General features: G+C 38.4%; 1 protein-coding gene across 3 annotated transcripts in view; it reads left to right on the top strand.

Moving 5' to 3' along the window:
- The first annotated feature begins 11,578 nt into the window (after positions 1-11,578).
- LOC307163116 (cytosolic 5'-nucleotidase 3-like) overlaps positions 11,579-16,884 on the top strand; it is a 201,829-nt gene continuing 196,523 nt past the window's right edge. For 2 of the 3 annotated variants that reach the window (XR_013822019.1, XM_079878998.1), the window contains exon 1: positions 11,579-11,728. Coding sequence is in view for 2 of the 3 variants with exons in the window: in XM_079878998.1 (XP_079735124.1) it covers positions 11,726-11,728 (3 nt within the window). In the remaining variant the exon portion in view is untranslated. The remainder of the gene's footprint in view (positions 11,729-16,884) is intronic. The other variant, XM_079878999.1, reaches the window with a different exon arrangement.

The raw sequence follows: 16,884 nt of genomic DNA, 5'->3' as shown, positions 1-16,884 counted from the left end.
TGCTGGAACCAAAGGAAGATACAGCTTGCCCTGATGTGAGATATAGCCTGTGTCTTCTAAGATGAACTCTATTTTAGCTACAGATTCATCTGCACAGTTATGGCTGTCAAGAGTGACTAGATCTTTAAAATCATCCAAGAAAGGGTTGCTCATTCTTTTAATAGTTTCAGACAGGTTGGCCACATGTCTTTGAAATGTCTTCTGTGTGGAAAGACACTGTTCATGATGCTGGAAGTTCTTAGGATTATCTATGTCATTTTCAGGAAAAAATTCCTCTTCAAATTCTTTCAGCAATCTTCCCAACTCTGGTCCAGAGATCATCCATCGTCTGAAAGCATTTGGGTTTTCTGTGAGACCAACTGCACCACCGCAACCTTTCACAGTCGTATTCTCTTGTTTCAACATGAGCTTGGTCGAAAGGTATTGCAGAGAACTTGTTGTATGTCTTTGAGAGAACCCAGTGTGAATGCTCTTCAAACTCATCCTTGATGGTGCTGGGCAAAGACTTCATGTCCCTGATGTGGACAGACACCCATCTTGCATAGTGTGTATGGTCCAAGGCAAAAAATAGAGGGATGAGTTCTTCTAAAATTTCTACATATAGAAGGAAGTTCTTCTCACTGTGAGCTCTGACAAAAATGAGAATGAGGGTTTCATATCTTAGTATTAGATCCCAGTACATGAAAGTTGGACTCTTCTTCAGCATATCATTTCTCCTAATGATAAAGGTATCTTCATCTTTGGGTCCAGCAATAAGCCTAAAAGCTTTCTGCTGTAGATTGTGAAGTGAGAGTAGAGTGACTTGGTCTCCATGACTCGCACCATGCCTGGTGCGAGTTAGGTGTGCTGCTTTCATAAATGAGTCAGCCTTTCCAGAAGATGATACTTCTGCTTCAGTGAGTGCTGTCGTCCAACCAGAGCACTCTAAGAGGTCGCCAAGTGTATTCCAAGTGTATTCCTTAGTTGGACATTAAGCATAAAAGAACGAACGAATTCTGACCTGCAACACATCTACAATAGGCAACCAAAAACTGAAAGTACATCTAGCAATGTACTGTCACACACATATAGGATTTAATGTGATGTGATGAAGCCTAACACAAAACTAATGACCAAACTATGAACTCAGTAGATCACTATATGAATGACCTAGCCTGGGAAAACCCAGACAACTTCCGGCAAATTTAGATTTGCTCTGCCAGTAGTCTGGCAAAGAGCTCATTCAAGCCCATTTCCATGGCCTCGAAATCGTGGCACCAATCAGAAACGTTGAGGCGGGCTTTACAAGATGACGATCGCTCTGATTGATTTTAAGTCTAGCTGTTACGATCTGCTCCGAGACTCAAAGGGGAGATCCAAATGCAGCTTTATTAAGAGGCAATCCAGACACGTAATACAATAAACAGACAATGGGTCAAAACACAGGTAGGCAGTCCAAACAAACAAAACAAAACAAAACAAGACAGGCAGGGGTCAGAGGCAAGAGAATAGTCCACAGAACAGGCAAGAAATCCAAAAACCAAGAAACAGGAAACCAGGGAAAACGCTCAGAGATGCAGTGTGACACAAACAAAACTTTGCAGTGAGTGAAGGGGTGAACCAGGCTTATATGGGGTGAACTAAACAAGATAATGAGATACAGATGAATGTGATAGTGTTGATGGGTCTGGGCAGTGAGTTCTGAGAAATGTAGTTTGTGAGTGAACGTGAGAGTCTGGTGTGGAGTGCCCTCTGGTGGCTCTCAAGGGCACTCCAGCTGGTGACCGTTACACTAGCCTATCCAATTGCGCCCAGAGGCATTTGAGCTTTTAAACTATTAAACTTTTAAACAACTTTTAAATGCATTATTATATTCAAATTGCAAACACATGAGGACAGTCTCCATGAAAGACCCACTGGCAGATGAACGTGCTACTACATTTCTCTCTGAAACGGTAGGAAATTAAATTAAATTTAATAGAGGATTTTAACTGTGACAAGATGATTGACAGGGCAGTTTAAGTGACAGGGTGCACGCGACAGATCCGTCCGATAAAGATGACGAAGTAGTATGTCCCAAAGCTTGCCTACTTTTTTGCTACACATTCAAAAGTAAATACATTTTCTTCACAAAAAGAGTACATACTTTTATGGCGTAGTGTAACTTTGGGACACCGCATATGGCTTTACACGATGCCGATCGCTCTGATTGGTTTTAGGAGTTTTAGGTCTATCCAATTGCCCCAGAGGCATTGAGCGACGTCCGTTGGTGACGCCCCTTTGGAAATGAGTTATTAAAGGAGTTTGCCAGACCATTACTCAGTTACTACTGAGAATGGTCTGATTTTAACCAGGCTATGAATGACCTAGTTGAACTGAAAAATAAAAGAGAAAACCAAGATCTCTTAAAGGTCCCATTTTTCGTGTGTTTTTGAAGCTTTGATTGTGTTTACAGTGTGCAATATAACATGTGTTCATGTTTCGCGTGTAAAAAAACATTATTTTTCACACAATTTACTTATCTGTATACCGCTGTTTTCACTGTCCTAAGAACGGGCTGATGACTTCCTTGTTCTATGAAGTCCCTCCTTCAGAAATACGTAACGAGTTCTGATTGTGCCAGCAGTTCCTGTGTTGTGATTCGACAGCAGCTTAGCGCACGTTGCCCGGAAAGGTCACGCCTCTTACCATAACGTGGAGATACATGCGCTCAGTGTTATTGTAAACATGTCTTAAAGGGGGGGTGAAATGCTCATTTTCACTCAATCTCCTGTTAATCTTGAGTACCTATAGAGTAGTATTGCATCCTTCATATCTCCAAAAAGTCTTTAGTTTTATTATATTTATAAAAGAAAGATAGGCTGTACCGAGTCTTTCTGGAAAAAAACGAGTGGCTGGAGGTGGGCCGTGTGGGCGAAGCTAAAGCTGTGCTAACGCGCCGAGCTAACAACACAGAGACATTTGAAGCAGTTTTACTCACCGCCCGGTTCCAACCATGGCCGCGAACCTTTATCATTGCGACTTGCTCGATCCTTAAGCATTAGACGATCTGCAAATCCGTCGATCTGGGCTTTGTTTATAAAACAATCATCGTCGAAATGCAGGGAACAAACAGTCTTACACAACTCTGTTTATGCTCAGGAAAAACAAACTCCATCCACTGGTCCCTTAGCGCTGGGTTCTTTGGGAATCTGTGCAGGGTTGTCTTGCCCTGGCAACCAAAAACACACTTCTTTGGTGACATTGACTTCCCAAAAGCCGGGCAGGGCGCTTTGATGGCGAACTGCTTTCGCTCTCTTGCTCTGGTCGACGAGTGCGCGCGCGCCCGCGATCTTATCGGAGAAGTGCCCTTAGGACCCGTATAAGGAAATTCCGCTACATCTGACGTCACACAGACCCATACTCGAAAAAAACTTTCCGAAACTTGTGACAAACCGGAAGGACAATTTTTGGCACAGAAATACTCCTTCAAACGTACAATTTAATTTTTGAAACTTTGTCCATGTTTAGCATGGGAATCCAACTCTTTAACAGTGTAAAAAACTCAGTATGCATGAAATAGCATTTCACCCCCCCTTTAAATATTACCCTATCAATTTGAGCCGGAATCAGACCCGGAGAACATCTTCCTCTTCTCGGAGAAGAACATCTTCCTCTTCTCCGTGGGAGCGCAACAAGACCACGGCCCCTTTTTTTGTGTATTCCTGTGGGCGGAGGATAGTCAAAAAACTGTTCTAGTGACGTCATTAAAGAAGGAAGTAGAGGGATGTAGTCCAAACCGGCCGTTCGATGTAGGCGACTTCTGTTAAATAAAATATCTCGCTTGGCATTGAACTTTGAGCTTTATAATTTTACAGATATTATTTATACTCTAATAACAACATCACACACTAACTAAAGTTTGAAACATGGGATCACGAAGAACGGGACCTTTAACATTTAAGCATTTTTGCTGCCTTTTTTAATAATTCCGCCTATATTATACAGGGCTTTTTGAGGGGTTTTTTATGTATAAGGTGTCTTGGCACTCTGTTTTACACTTATAATTTGGAAGATCTACTGGCCTGAGCACAAATTAACGAAAGGAAGCTTATTCAGTGATCTTAAAAGGCCATTACCCTGAAAGTTTTACTTGAGAGGAAAAAAAACAAAAAATGTTTTTCATGAATATTGTTTTTTTAAGTGATTTGACACTAAATTTCAATATTTCAGCTGGGCTCCTAGGCTGAAATCATTTAGGAGGTCCTAAAGAAGCTTCATGTAAAATTTGGTGCTTTTATCACCTCGGTAACGGTATTATTTAATATGTGCACTACCCAACTGGACTATTAGCTCTAATGACGTTTTGAATTAGCAACTGAGGCTTGGTAGGTATCTGTTAATAAGAAATACCTTGAGGTGTGGTCACCGAGGAGGGATAAATATGACGAGCCGTTGAATTGCACTTCGAGTCGTGGCTGCCTGCATTACAACCTCGTATGTGCATTATTCAGTGTTTCCCCTACAATGTATTAAGCAGCGGCGCAGCGCCACCGCTGGATTTTCAGCGCCGCTGCAAAATCTTCACATGATCAATAATATCACGACATTCACTTACACACGTTGCCATAAAAGGGGCCGTTCACATTCACGTTCACATGCAAATATTTCAAATGTGGGCGCGCGGCAAGCGCGCTCATAATAGAAGCGACGCGGCGCGCACGTTTTCAGCATGGACAGATCAAAAGGTTTTCAGGCGCGCCTCTGTTCATGGTTGGCATAGCAACGACAGACGCCACGGGAGAGCGAGCAAGCGCTTGTGGCAAAGGAGAAAGCGGTACGAACTTTTCTCCGTTGAAGTCTATGGGGTCGCTGTGTCCATTTTTTTACTGTCTATGGAAAATATGCCGTCCCGCCCCTCCGTGTTCGGCGATAAGGTTTCATTCTCGCGCAGCTTGTTTTAGTAACTTCACATGCGAGTCTTTTCCGCTCCGTGTTTGCGCCGCGCTCTCGGTTCCGTGTGTGTGTGAATGTGTGTCGGCCCGCTGCGCTCTCTGCTCAATGTTCCACTCCGTGTTTGCGATGCGCATTCTGCTCTGTGGTTAACGGCCCAAACGCTCCAATCATGTACCGATCACGCACTGGAAAAGCAAAGTCCCGCTCAAATAACGTGAAATTTCTCAGTAGTAGACTTCTGTTTGCTGAGCTGGTATAGCCATGCATGGTAAAATTACCTGCTCTGATCACATACTCTGGTAATAATAGCTTTGTATGACTAGGCTATACTTTATTTTGATAATTAGTCAAAAAATAAATCTGTTAAATCTGAGTATGTTACATAGAACTGAATGAAGAATAATATATTGATGTTTTATATTTTAATATAGGGCTATTTTCTGTCCAATTTGTGTGGACATTTTTCTTTTTTCCCCCTTTTTTGTGTGTTTGATTTAATTAGTGATTCTACATTTAAATATTGATGATTACAAGTTTGGAGGAAATGCAATTAATTGCGATTAATCACAGCAAATTGTGCGATTAATTAGTTACTTTTTTAATCGATTCCCAGCCGTTATATATATATATAGGCTATTTTTTTTTTTTTTTTTTTTTTTACATAGTGCCCCTTTCTTACATTTGAGCCTCAAAATGTATGTCTCAAAATGTCCATTTCTATCCACAAAACTTGCCAGAAATCATGGTTTAAGGGGTTATTAAAAAAAAAAATCTTCCGGGGGTGCATGCCCCCGGACCCCCCCGCGAGCGGCTTGGTAACAACTTCCGGCACGTAACAGCACCGCTGCTGGAAAAATTTATAGGGGAAACACTGTTATTTTTCAAATAATTCAGCAGCCCTTCATCAATTATTCCCAAACCTAGAGTCATAATCTGATGGAGAAGAACACTGACTAGTGAAATGCCTCACCCAAGAACGATCTATCTGGCTGCAAACACGCGATTCGCGCCAAGTAACTTGACGTTGGTACAGTCAAAAAAAGGCGAAGTTGAGTGCAACATAGTAAAATAAAAACAAAGAAATAAACTTACCTTGAACAATTGCCGTCTTTAGACGCAGACGGTAAGAGTTTTGAAGAGATGCCGTTGACCGCTTTCTGCAGACGAGCCGAGAGAGCTCGTGCCTCGTGTCGTGTTGAAGTAGCCCCGCCCCCATTGCTGCTTTTTTACAGCGCACGACCGTTTTTCACAGAAACAAACTGGTTTACTGTTAAATGCTGTAAATTTACTGCAAGTGCTTAATTTAACGACCATTAGCTGTAAATTTACATAATTTAGCTGTTTATTGAAATAACAGTATTTTACTGTTGGAAATTGGCTGTATTTTTACAGCAATTTTTAACAGTGTAATTCTAGTATCCCAACTATTAAATGATAATGGATCATTGCTGAATTATTCTGAATTCCTTCACACTTTTGTGTGAAGGAAACCATCCCATCTGATATTTTAACTCTCTTAAAAGGGGCTGGAAACCAGATTGCCTACCAGATTTGGACCCTAAGTTGACCTCAGTTGGTAATATTTGTTTCGCAACCACAACGAGGAATAATAATCGTAATATTCGCACTTTATTCCAGAGAGATGTCACCAGCACCCCTAATGTTGTTCCCTATTGGTCTAAATTTGTTGACAACCTGAATTGGGGGAATATATGGAACCTTCCTTACAAATACCTCCTTAATAAAGTAAGAGAAGTCTCTTTCAAAATCATACATAGGTATTATCCTGCTACCCAGCTAACACAGTTACGTTGTGAAGACGTAACCGGACCGGACCATATTCGTCGTAGCGACGTGCCACATAACGTTCCAGCAACGTAACTTTGTGATTCCTGTATTCGTCGTGGCGACGTTATAGTGGAACGTCGCAAGAACGTGATGAGTACGTCTTTATGACCAAACTGGCACGTTGCGAGGACGTAACATTAAAGGACCATATAAGTCGTTGCGACGTGCCACATAACGTTCCAGCAACGTAACTTTGTGATTCCTGTATTCGTCGTGGCGACGTTATAGTGGTACGTCGCTGGAACGTGCCAGGTACTTCCTAACGACCAAAATACCACGTCCGCATTTATTTTTAATATACTTCTCACCTTTAGTCCTGGGAATTAAGATGTGCTTGATCGTAACCTTGAAATCCACATTGAACTGATAAATTCAAACATTTCATTCTCTGTAAAACCTTATAAATTCTAATAGGGAATTGTGTAGTTTTCTGTTAATACATTTAGGGATCAATACAGATAATGGAAACCAATACAAACCCCTATTAAATTCTAAATAGAAAATGCCCCAAAACCACACTGCATTAATTTATTAATCAGCATTTATTCAGTGTTTCTTTGTACAAACTAAGCCAATACATTTTGAACATTAACGATTTTTTAACCATGTTAACAAGTAATGAGTACATAAATGTAACATCAATTAATTAAGCAAAAAACATAATCAATGAATAATGTAACCAACTATTAAAATGTTTTATTCTTTTTACTGAAAAAAAGTGTTTGCTATTCTTATTGATACTGCTCTCTATAACTGCTCGCGGAAAAACAATAAAGACCTTAAAAAAAAGAAATGAAAAGATTCAAAATTTTCTTTATTATTAATTTTATTTGCAGAAATAGGTTCAATTGTTTCCTCTAGTGTCCTATGAGGCACCTGCTACAAATGCCTGGTGGTGATGTGCTTCATTGCTTCACTACCAGTAGCTAAACCTGAACAATGCGACAATTATCAAAGTCTATAGTCCTTGAGCTTCTCTGAAGACAAATAAAAAAAAAAAATTTTTTTAAAAAAAACATATCGTTCATAAAGAGTAAAGATATGTAAAAGGAACAATATAGATGTCTAGCATTTTTCCTATTATTTCACCCACCAAAATATACATAAAGAGTTTTTTGTTCATGAAAATGAGCATGATGACTGCGTCCCAGCTGTGGAAACCGCTCTTTCAGACAGTGTTGAGGAGGCAGAAGGAGATGATGGAGAGCTGTGGGAGAAGAGGAAGAGTTTCTTTCTTACCCCACCAGCGGAGGGCAGGGTCTTTTGAGACAAGGAGAGGAGGATGGTCTCTGTTGTCTAACTTACGTATTCCTCCTCCTCCTCCTCTTCCTTATCCCGAGCTGCACTGTCACCTCATCGTCCTTCTTAAGGTAGCTAAAAACAGAGGAGTACTTTATTAATGTTGCTAATCTACGGCTTTTAATGCAGTTTTTCGAAAATACAGTAAAAACTGTAATATTGTGAATATCATTCAAATGTAAAATAGCTGTTTTCTATTTTAATGTATTTTAAAATCTAATTTATTCCTGTGATCAAAGCTGAATTTTCAGCATCATTACTCCAGTCTTCAGTGTCACATGATCCTTCAGAAATCAGTAATATGATGATTTGATGCTCAAGAAACATTTATGATTATTATCAGTGTTGAAAACAGTTGTGCTGCTTAAGATTTTTTGTGTAAACCATGATGCCCTTTTCAGGATTCTTTGATCAATATAAAGTTCAAAGAAAAGTTTGAAAGTTAAATCTTATAACATTATAAAAGTCTTTACTGTCACTTTTGATCAATTTAATCCATTCTTGCTATTAATGTCTTCCAAAATCTTACTGACCCCTAACATTTGAATTGTAGTGTACACAAAAACATGAAACAGCATAACTGTTTTCAACATATTAGATAATAATCAGAAAAATGTATTGAGCATCAAATCATATTAGAGTGATTTCTGATGGATCATGTCACTGAAGACTGGAGTAATGATGCTGAAAATTCAGTGACGTCATCGATTAACAGCACATTTATGTTAAATATCAGTTTAAATAAATTAGTCAACTTCCAATCACCCATTGAACTGCCAGCAAAGCCTTTACAAAACGATCATAACCTCTTATCTACACAAAGATGTGATTATAAGCCCAAACTTTTGTAAACAAGAGCTAGGTTAGTTAGCCTACGTTAGCAGTGCCTCTTCTGAAAACGGTTGAGATGCTAACGGACTTTTTTGAAGACACTAAACCATTTCTATAAAGTAAATATTCAACAGATGTGTGTCAATACCACGTAAGAAAAGTGTCAGGAACAGTTGTGTATATTATGTGTGTGATTTTAGAGACTAAACTCACCTGAAAGCAATCGAAAACAACAGCAAGAGAGGGAGCTTTGCTGCTTATCAGGCATGTCGCTGCGCCGTTTCCATGGCAACTCTGCGCCGCTCCAGGGTTTGAAAGCTAACCCGCACGCTCATAAAACACGTCAGTCACGCAGCATTTACATAAATAAACATCTAGAATTAACATTAACAGAAGTAACATTACATAAATACAAATCTCATGAATTTAAAACTCATTTTGAAGTTATTCAAGTTTGAAGTTCAGTTTGAAGATTTTTTTTTTATTGTTGTTTTTACGAACACCCAACCTCCTTAATAATAATAATAATAATAATAATAGCAATAATAACGATTATATACAACGTTATGACAACGTTGTGAGGACGTCGTGGTAAAGTTCCATTTTTTAGAATCTTGGCTAACGTTCCAGAAACGTGGTGGGCACGTCCTCAAAAGACGTCGCTGGTTTATCCCATGGAGAACGTTGTAGAGACGTGGTCAACTGGTCTCCAGATAACTTTCCAGATAATTTCAATTATATAAATAAATGCATTACAAATATTATCCTAGTGATACTATGCCATTTGGATATTATATGGAACATTTATTTAATTCATCAAAGATTTTATTAAGTTATCTGGTGACCAGTTGACCACGTCTCTACAACGTTCTCCATGGGATAAACTAGCGACGTCTTTTGAGGACGTGCCCACAACGTTTCTGGAACGTTAGCCAAGATTCTAAAAAATGGAACTTTACCACGACGTCCTCACAACGTTGTCATAAAGTAATGTCACGCTAACCAAATGACGACTAACTGACGACGTCGTCACAACGTACTGTGTTAGCTGGGGCTAGGCATTATCTCCTTAGGTTTAAGCTTGACATATGTGTTAACTGTTCTTTATGTGTAATATGTCCAGAAACAATGGTACACCTGTTCTGGCAGTGTCCCTACACCATCACTTTCTGGAAAGATCTGTCCCGATACATTACTGTTAAACTTATTGCTGATTTTTCTTTCTTGTGGAAAGATGGACTGTTTGGTTTCCATGATAATAAAAGTAAATAACAGAAAGAAATATACCTAATTAATCTATTGATCATTTTAGGGAAATATCATATTCACAAAGCCAAATTTAGTAATTCTAAACCTTCTTTTATTGCTTTTGGTAAGGAGACGGAACAGTACATCAAATCCATCCATGATTCAAAAAATAAGAAGGCTGCTAAAACCATTCAGTTATGCTCTATCTTTAATGTATTTATTTGAAACTCCCCCTGGCTCTGCTCGTCTATATATACAGGTGCTGGTCATAAAATTAGAATATCATTAAAAAGTTGATTTATTTCAAGAATTCAACTTAACAGGTGAAACTAATATATTATATAGACTCATTGCATGCAAAGTGAGATATTTCAAGCCTTTATTTGTTATAATTTTGATGATTATGGCTTACAGCTTATGAAACCCACGAAATCAAAATCCCAGAAAATTAGAATATTACATGAAATCACACAGTAATTACACAGCATGGTCATTGAACCAGGTTTTGGTTCTTTTGGCAGTGTGGGCCGGTGCAAATCCTGCTGGAGAATGAAGTCAGCATCTCCATAAAGCTTGTCTGCTGAAGAAAGCATGAAGTGCTCTGGAAATGTCCTGGTAGACGGCTGCGTTGAGTGGACAGCACAGTGGACCAACACCAGCCGATGACATGGCTCCCCAAACCAACACAGACTGTGGAAACTTCACACTGGACTTCAAGCGTCTTGGATTGTGTGCCTCTCCATTCTTCCTCCAGACTCTGGGACCTTGGTTTCCAAATGAGATGCAAAATTTGCTCTCATCAGAAAAGAGGACTTTGGTCCACTGTGCTTTATTAAATCCAGAGTCAACGCAGTCGTCTACCAGGACATGTCCAGAGCACTTCATGCTTCCTTCATTTTCCAGCAAGATTTGCACCTGCCCACACTGCCAAAAGAACCAACACCTGGTTCAATGACCATGGTATCACTGTGTAATTACTGTGTGATTTCATGTAATATTCTAATTTTCTGGGATTTTGATTTTGTGGGTTTCATAAGCTGTAAGCCATAATCATCAAAATTTTAACAAATAAAGGCTTGAAATATCTCACTTTGCATGTAATGAGTCTATATAATATATTAGTTTCACCTGTTGAATTCTTGAAATAAATCAACTTTTTGATGATATTCTAATTTTATGACCAGCACCTGTATATATATATATTTTTTCTGTATTAATGACTCTATTTGTGTGTTCTTACTGCTTGTATCGTAAAGATTTAATAAAGATTTAAAAAAATAAAAATAAAATAAAATAAAATAAAAACACTGTGCACGAGCGTGAACCGCCCCTGCCCCTAGCAAGTTATCTGATTATGAGAGAAACAGAAAATAAGTATTTTTTTTACTTATTGAGGCCTATTTTTTTAGTCTATGATTGAGGCTCCTGACTCCAGTCCAGTCGGTGGCGGTAACGCAACCAAATATGTTTTGCCGACCGTCAATAAACACAAGAAGAAGAGTGAGCGGCGCGCGCATTTATGTCACATAGTAATTACATTATTTATTTAATTCAATAATAACCAAGATCACCACCGAGTCTTAACATGGTAAGTTATTACAGCATTACTGACAATTTTCTCTCAGTCACGAGGATTTGACAGTCTGCCACGAGTATTTGCGTATTTGCTAAACATGTTTACGGTTGAGAAATTGGTATAATTTATAATCCTTTTCACAACTCTATTGCATTGCTGACTTCTGTTTGCCTGTGTTTACTAATGCCTTCTTCAAGAGAACATCAAAAAGTTAATAGTATGCGTAAACACTTTAGGTGGGCGCAGTTTAATGATTACTGCTGTGGCATTTATGAACCAACCCAAAAAGCGCAGAATGTTTTGTCATAAAGAATGAAAGCTGAAGGCTCATACTACTAAACTAATAAACAATTAATTAACGGAACAAATCAACAATGAATCCGTTGCACATCAGTCAGTGATAAAGAAATGGTCATTTAGCAATGATTTATTCTAATAATCTGTAGCTTATAAATTTGATGTATACACATTTGGTGGGCTGTGTTTCCCTACAGCATCCTAAGCAGCATTGGTGCCAGTGGTTCGATGATTTTAGGAAACGCAATGAAACTTGTAAAGTTTAAACTGCAGAATATATCCTTTATTAACGAGCTGGTCTCTCCTGTACTCTTACAGATAGCTAGGATGGGTTAACGTTACATCTAGAATACAAAGCATTTATTCAGTAAAATAACACTTAATAGAACACACACACACACACACACATAAACTTTTACAAATGTTTACGCTATATCATGAGGCCTCCTGTTTTTACCCCATAAACTTTGTATACCATAATCTTCCTCTCTGCATCCCATAATTACTCTATGCAAGCAGATGTCTTTGGTAGTAAAATAGTTCTCCACTCCCTAGTCTCTCCCAGAACATAGCCTACTGGCCTTGACCAATGCTGGACAATGAGGACTGCCTGATGGCTCGCTCGGGGTCATTGTGAAAGATGCTTCAGACAGTTGACGGAATTTTCACTTTAAATGTCCGGTAACCAATGTGCAAAACCAATATTATTGCAGCGGCTTCTGATTTTGATCAATTTCACCTCTACAACAATAAAAAAACAAAAAAAACAAACAAAAAAAACCCAGCATGTTTTCTTATTTTCGTAGCAGCATCAACAATAATAGGCAGAATAATTAACAAAGTCTAATGTAGAGGATTCAATCCAAATTAATCACTTACTTTACTCTTCAAGGGAAAAGTAATTGAATTACAGTAATTAATTACTTAGTAATGCATGCATTACACCCAACACTGATTGGCAGCAGTGTTTCCCACAGGATTTTGTGAGACATGGGAGGTGGACCTCAGTCCTTCTAGGTCCCCCCCACCCCAACAAAAGTAAATTTTGTATTTTAAAGTTAAATTCATCAATCTGGTCCACCTTGAGAGTTAAAAAATAAGAGCTCCAACCCATGTTCAATGTGCAAAGAAGTACAAGGTGAACTGAACCTGAACTTAAAACTCTTTTTAGATGCGATGCAGTGTCTCAGTCTACATTACATTAAAACTGGTGCTTTAGGAAGCCAAACAAATATAATATGATAATATTATTATAATTATTCCTATGACAGTAATGGTCATATTGTAAAACAAATTAACTGTAAAATAAATGGAAATGAATAGCCTAGTTCATAATATATTATTTTACTTATACAGTAGTGAATTTACAATACTATACATGATCTATGTTGGAAATGATGTAAGTGTGAAAATAATGCATACTAAATGCATGCTAAACTCCAGTGTGCACTTCGCTTTGAAACACGCAGTGCAAACAGACTATAAGCTGTTTCTTGTTTTGATATATATGCGCACACACACACACACACACAAATGCGGTCATTCCGTGTCAACCAGACGTCCCCGGCTAAATGTTTTGATTTTGCTAATTTAAAGAAAAAAGCCAAAATATTAAATATTATGAATGTAAGTGGGCAATTTGCAAGATGAATGAATGAATGAGGCATTTATTTAGCGTTTTCATATGTACTAATGTACACCCAAAGCACTTTACAAACATATCAGGGAATCTCTCCTCAACCACCACCAGTGTGCAGCATCCACACTTGGATGATGCGACGGCAACAGTACAACGGCGCCAGTGCGCGCTCAACACAGGAGTGAGAGTGATAGAGCCAATTCAATAGAAAGGAATTATTAGGAGGCCATGATTGGCAAGGGCCAATTTTTAATGACCACAGAGAGTAAGGACCTCGGTTTAACGTCTCATCCGAAGGACGGATGGCAGCATCATTATTTTATTTTTACACATAGATTGGTAGTTCTATTAGTAAAGTCTGTTTACTTTAGCAATCTTTGTTGCATTATATGGCAACAGTTTGCCCTGAGTTTGCATGCCTGGCTGTAACTCAAGAAGTTACAAGCATTAAGGAATATACTTAATATCCTTTTAGATGCTAATTCTAAAAACAAGAATTTTCTATTCCTGAATAGAGGAATAGAAAAGAGAACTAGACTAATACATTTAGTCTAGTTTCAATGTTATTTGTTGTTCAGGGCTGGGTTTCCCGATAACGTTGTCTCTTAGCGTGCTATGAAGACTCTTAATGTTGACTCTTAACTTAACTAAGGTATAGCCTACCATTACTTGGTGTGTTCCCCGAACTATACCTTAGAAAGCTGCTATACCTTCTTACGTGCGATGTTACCAGGTGCTGTCCGTGGCGATGGTGCTGAATTGGTTGATATCCATGGCTCAAGAATCAATTATTCTCCCGTGCAGGGGCTGCTTCACTGCGTTATGTGAGAAAGTGGTGTTGTTTATAAAAGAAGAACTTCAGAAATAGTTGAAATTGCAGGACTCATGGGATATTATAAAAAATAATCCAAACTATAATAGCCTATAATAGCCTAGCCTACATACTTTAAAATTGTATCATATATTGCTACCACAAAAGCCATTTCAAAAATTTTACATGTTTTCATCTCTTTCCCATTTTTGTTCGCTGAGGTGGAGCTGCGATGCAATATTGTTCTTGTAAATACTTTAAAGCATTAAAAAGTAATAAAAGTGTACATCTTATATATGGTACTCGGTAGTGATCAAAAAGGATTTAAACAGTGAATTTTGAATCTCTTCTTGTAAACTCAGAGATGTGGATTCAGACGGCAATTAAATTCCCACACGACCTGTTTGTCAAAAAACAATTTGGCCAGGGATTTTTACGCGGGTTGGGTGAGAAAAAACACTGACATTATGGATTCGGACAGCAATAAAATCACTTACCCCTGAAAATGTTTAAAATACCGTGCGAGCCCATGATAAACAATTAGCGTCCGAATAGGACTTAACTGACAGTATGCTTTCACTGGCCTTTAAAAGCGCTCCGCGGACGGCGCTGTCTTTTAGAACAACTATTCGCTGTATCGCTGCCATGGTTTGAGCAAACTCATCACCACAATCATTCCCTTTAAATAGACTATTAAGCCTTTAATGGTTCGGCAGCTGATGTACCTTTGAATAATATTAAAAATCTAACAACAATCCGTATTATGACAATTTTATTCTTTGCATGAAAACACTTGAATTAGCCTAATTGAACACTGTTTGGGTGTATTAAAACTTCAGAATTATATTCGTATAGACCTGCAACAGTGATAAAGTAAAGCTAAGAGTGGTCCAGACCAACCTTCCGAAAGTATGACTTACAGAAGGTATACTTAACTAAGAACGTTTCGGGAAACGCGTATTAACGATAAGGTACAGCTTAAGGTGTAACTTAAGAACGACGTAGCGTTAAGAAGGTTTTGGGAAACCCAGCCCAGATGAACAACAAATAACGCTGAAACTAGAATAAATGTATATTTTTCTATCAACCCAATTGCATAGAATATGTAGGCTATATAGTCTGTATAGTCTGTATAGAAGATAGCCTAGTCTGAGTGCCATAAATATTCTTTTTCCAAAGTTTGTGTGCCTGTAACTCTACAAGTATTAAATATATCTTAATATCCTTCAAGATTCTAATTCTTAATAAACATTGGAATCTTAATTTTTAAGGCCCTATCCCCCAGTTTTACAGACAAGGGTCAAGCTTAGTCCCAGACTAAAATGGATGTTTGAGCTGTTTTAACTGAAAGCAACTTGCACTGTCATATCTTAAAATATTTACTGCCATTGTTTTGTCTCAAGATGCACTCCAGTAAGGTTTTTTTTTTTTCTAAGGCATGTTTATAAAAGCTACTTAAATGTCCTAATTGATCTAAGGCCTAACCTTGGCTTCTCCAAAGGTGGAGAAGGTCTGGCTTAAATACACTAAATCCTCACCAGTATAGGAACTGGGCTAAACCAACTCTGTAGCCAGGTAGCATAAAAAAAATAAAAAAATAAAAACATTGATCTGGGGCCGTATTCACAAAGAATTTTAAGCCTAAAAGTAGCTCCTAACTGGTGAATTTAGGAGCAACTCCTAAAAATAATGGGCGTGTCACTCGTAACTTTAGGACTCCTAATTTTTTTTGACTAAGAGTAATTCACAAAGCATTTTAGCCCTAAAAGTAGCACCTAAGCCTGGGACAGCTTAAAAGAAGTCGAGAGGACTCCTAACTCACTAAGACCTATTCACAAACCGCTTTTTGTGGCATTTCACGTTGCAATGTTTTGAAATACGTATGCGGCGGCTACAGGAGCTTCCAATCGCGAGGGAACAATTTTGCATTGTAGGCATAACTTGGGATGCAATAACGCCACCAACAACAACCAAAACTAGGCTACTCATTGCATGTAAACTAATTGTAATGTTTCATTGTGAATCAAATTAAAATGTTCTTCTCTTTGCAAACATAGGCAGAGGCATATAGTGACAGATTAATTCAATAATGTTGCGAAGATATTGCATCAATCCATATGTTTCATTAGGCTACTAGGCTATTTGTTTTGCCTTACTCTTTATTCATTTTGACTATTTATTCAGTTATTCATCATCTTCCGTCCTTCGCACTACTTGTGTAGCGCACGCATTCTCAGACCTGTCACCTGTCACTCATCATCGTAGGGGAGGTGTTTGGAATCATTCCCGCGTTACAATCATCAGCCAATCAAGGTGGTCACTTCAGTCAAGCTCGTGCATGAGTAATGACGTCATCCATAGCAACGAAGACTCACTCTTAGTTTAGGAGTTGTCATTTTTCTTTACTAAGAGTAGGTCTGA

The sequence above is a fragment of the Squalius cephalus genome, assembly GCF_949319135.1.
Source record: "Squalius cephalus genome assembly, chromosome: 8".
Lineage (NCBI taxonomy): Eukaryota > Metazoa > Chordata > Actinopteri > Cypriniformes > Leuciscidae > Squalius > Squalius cephalus.
Note: the sequence above shows the minus strand (reverse complement) of the source record. Positions and strands in the feature narration are given on the sequence as shown.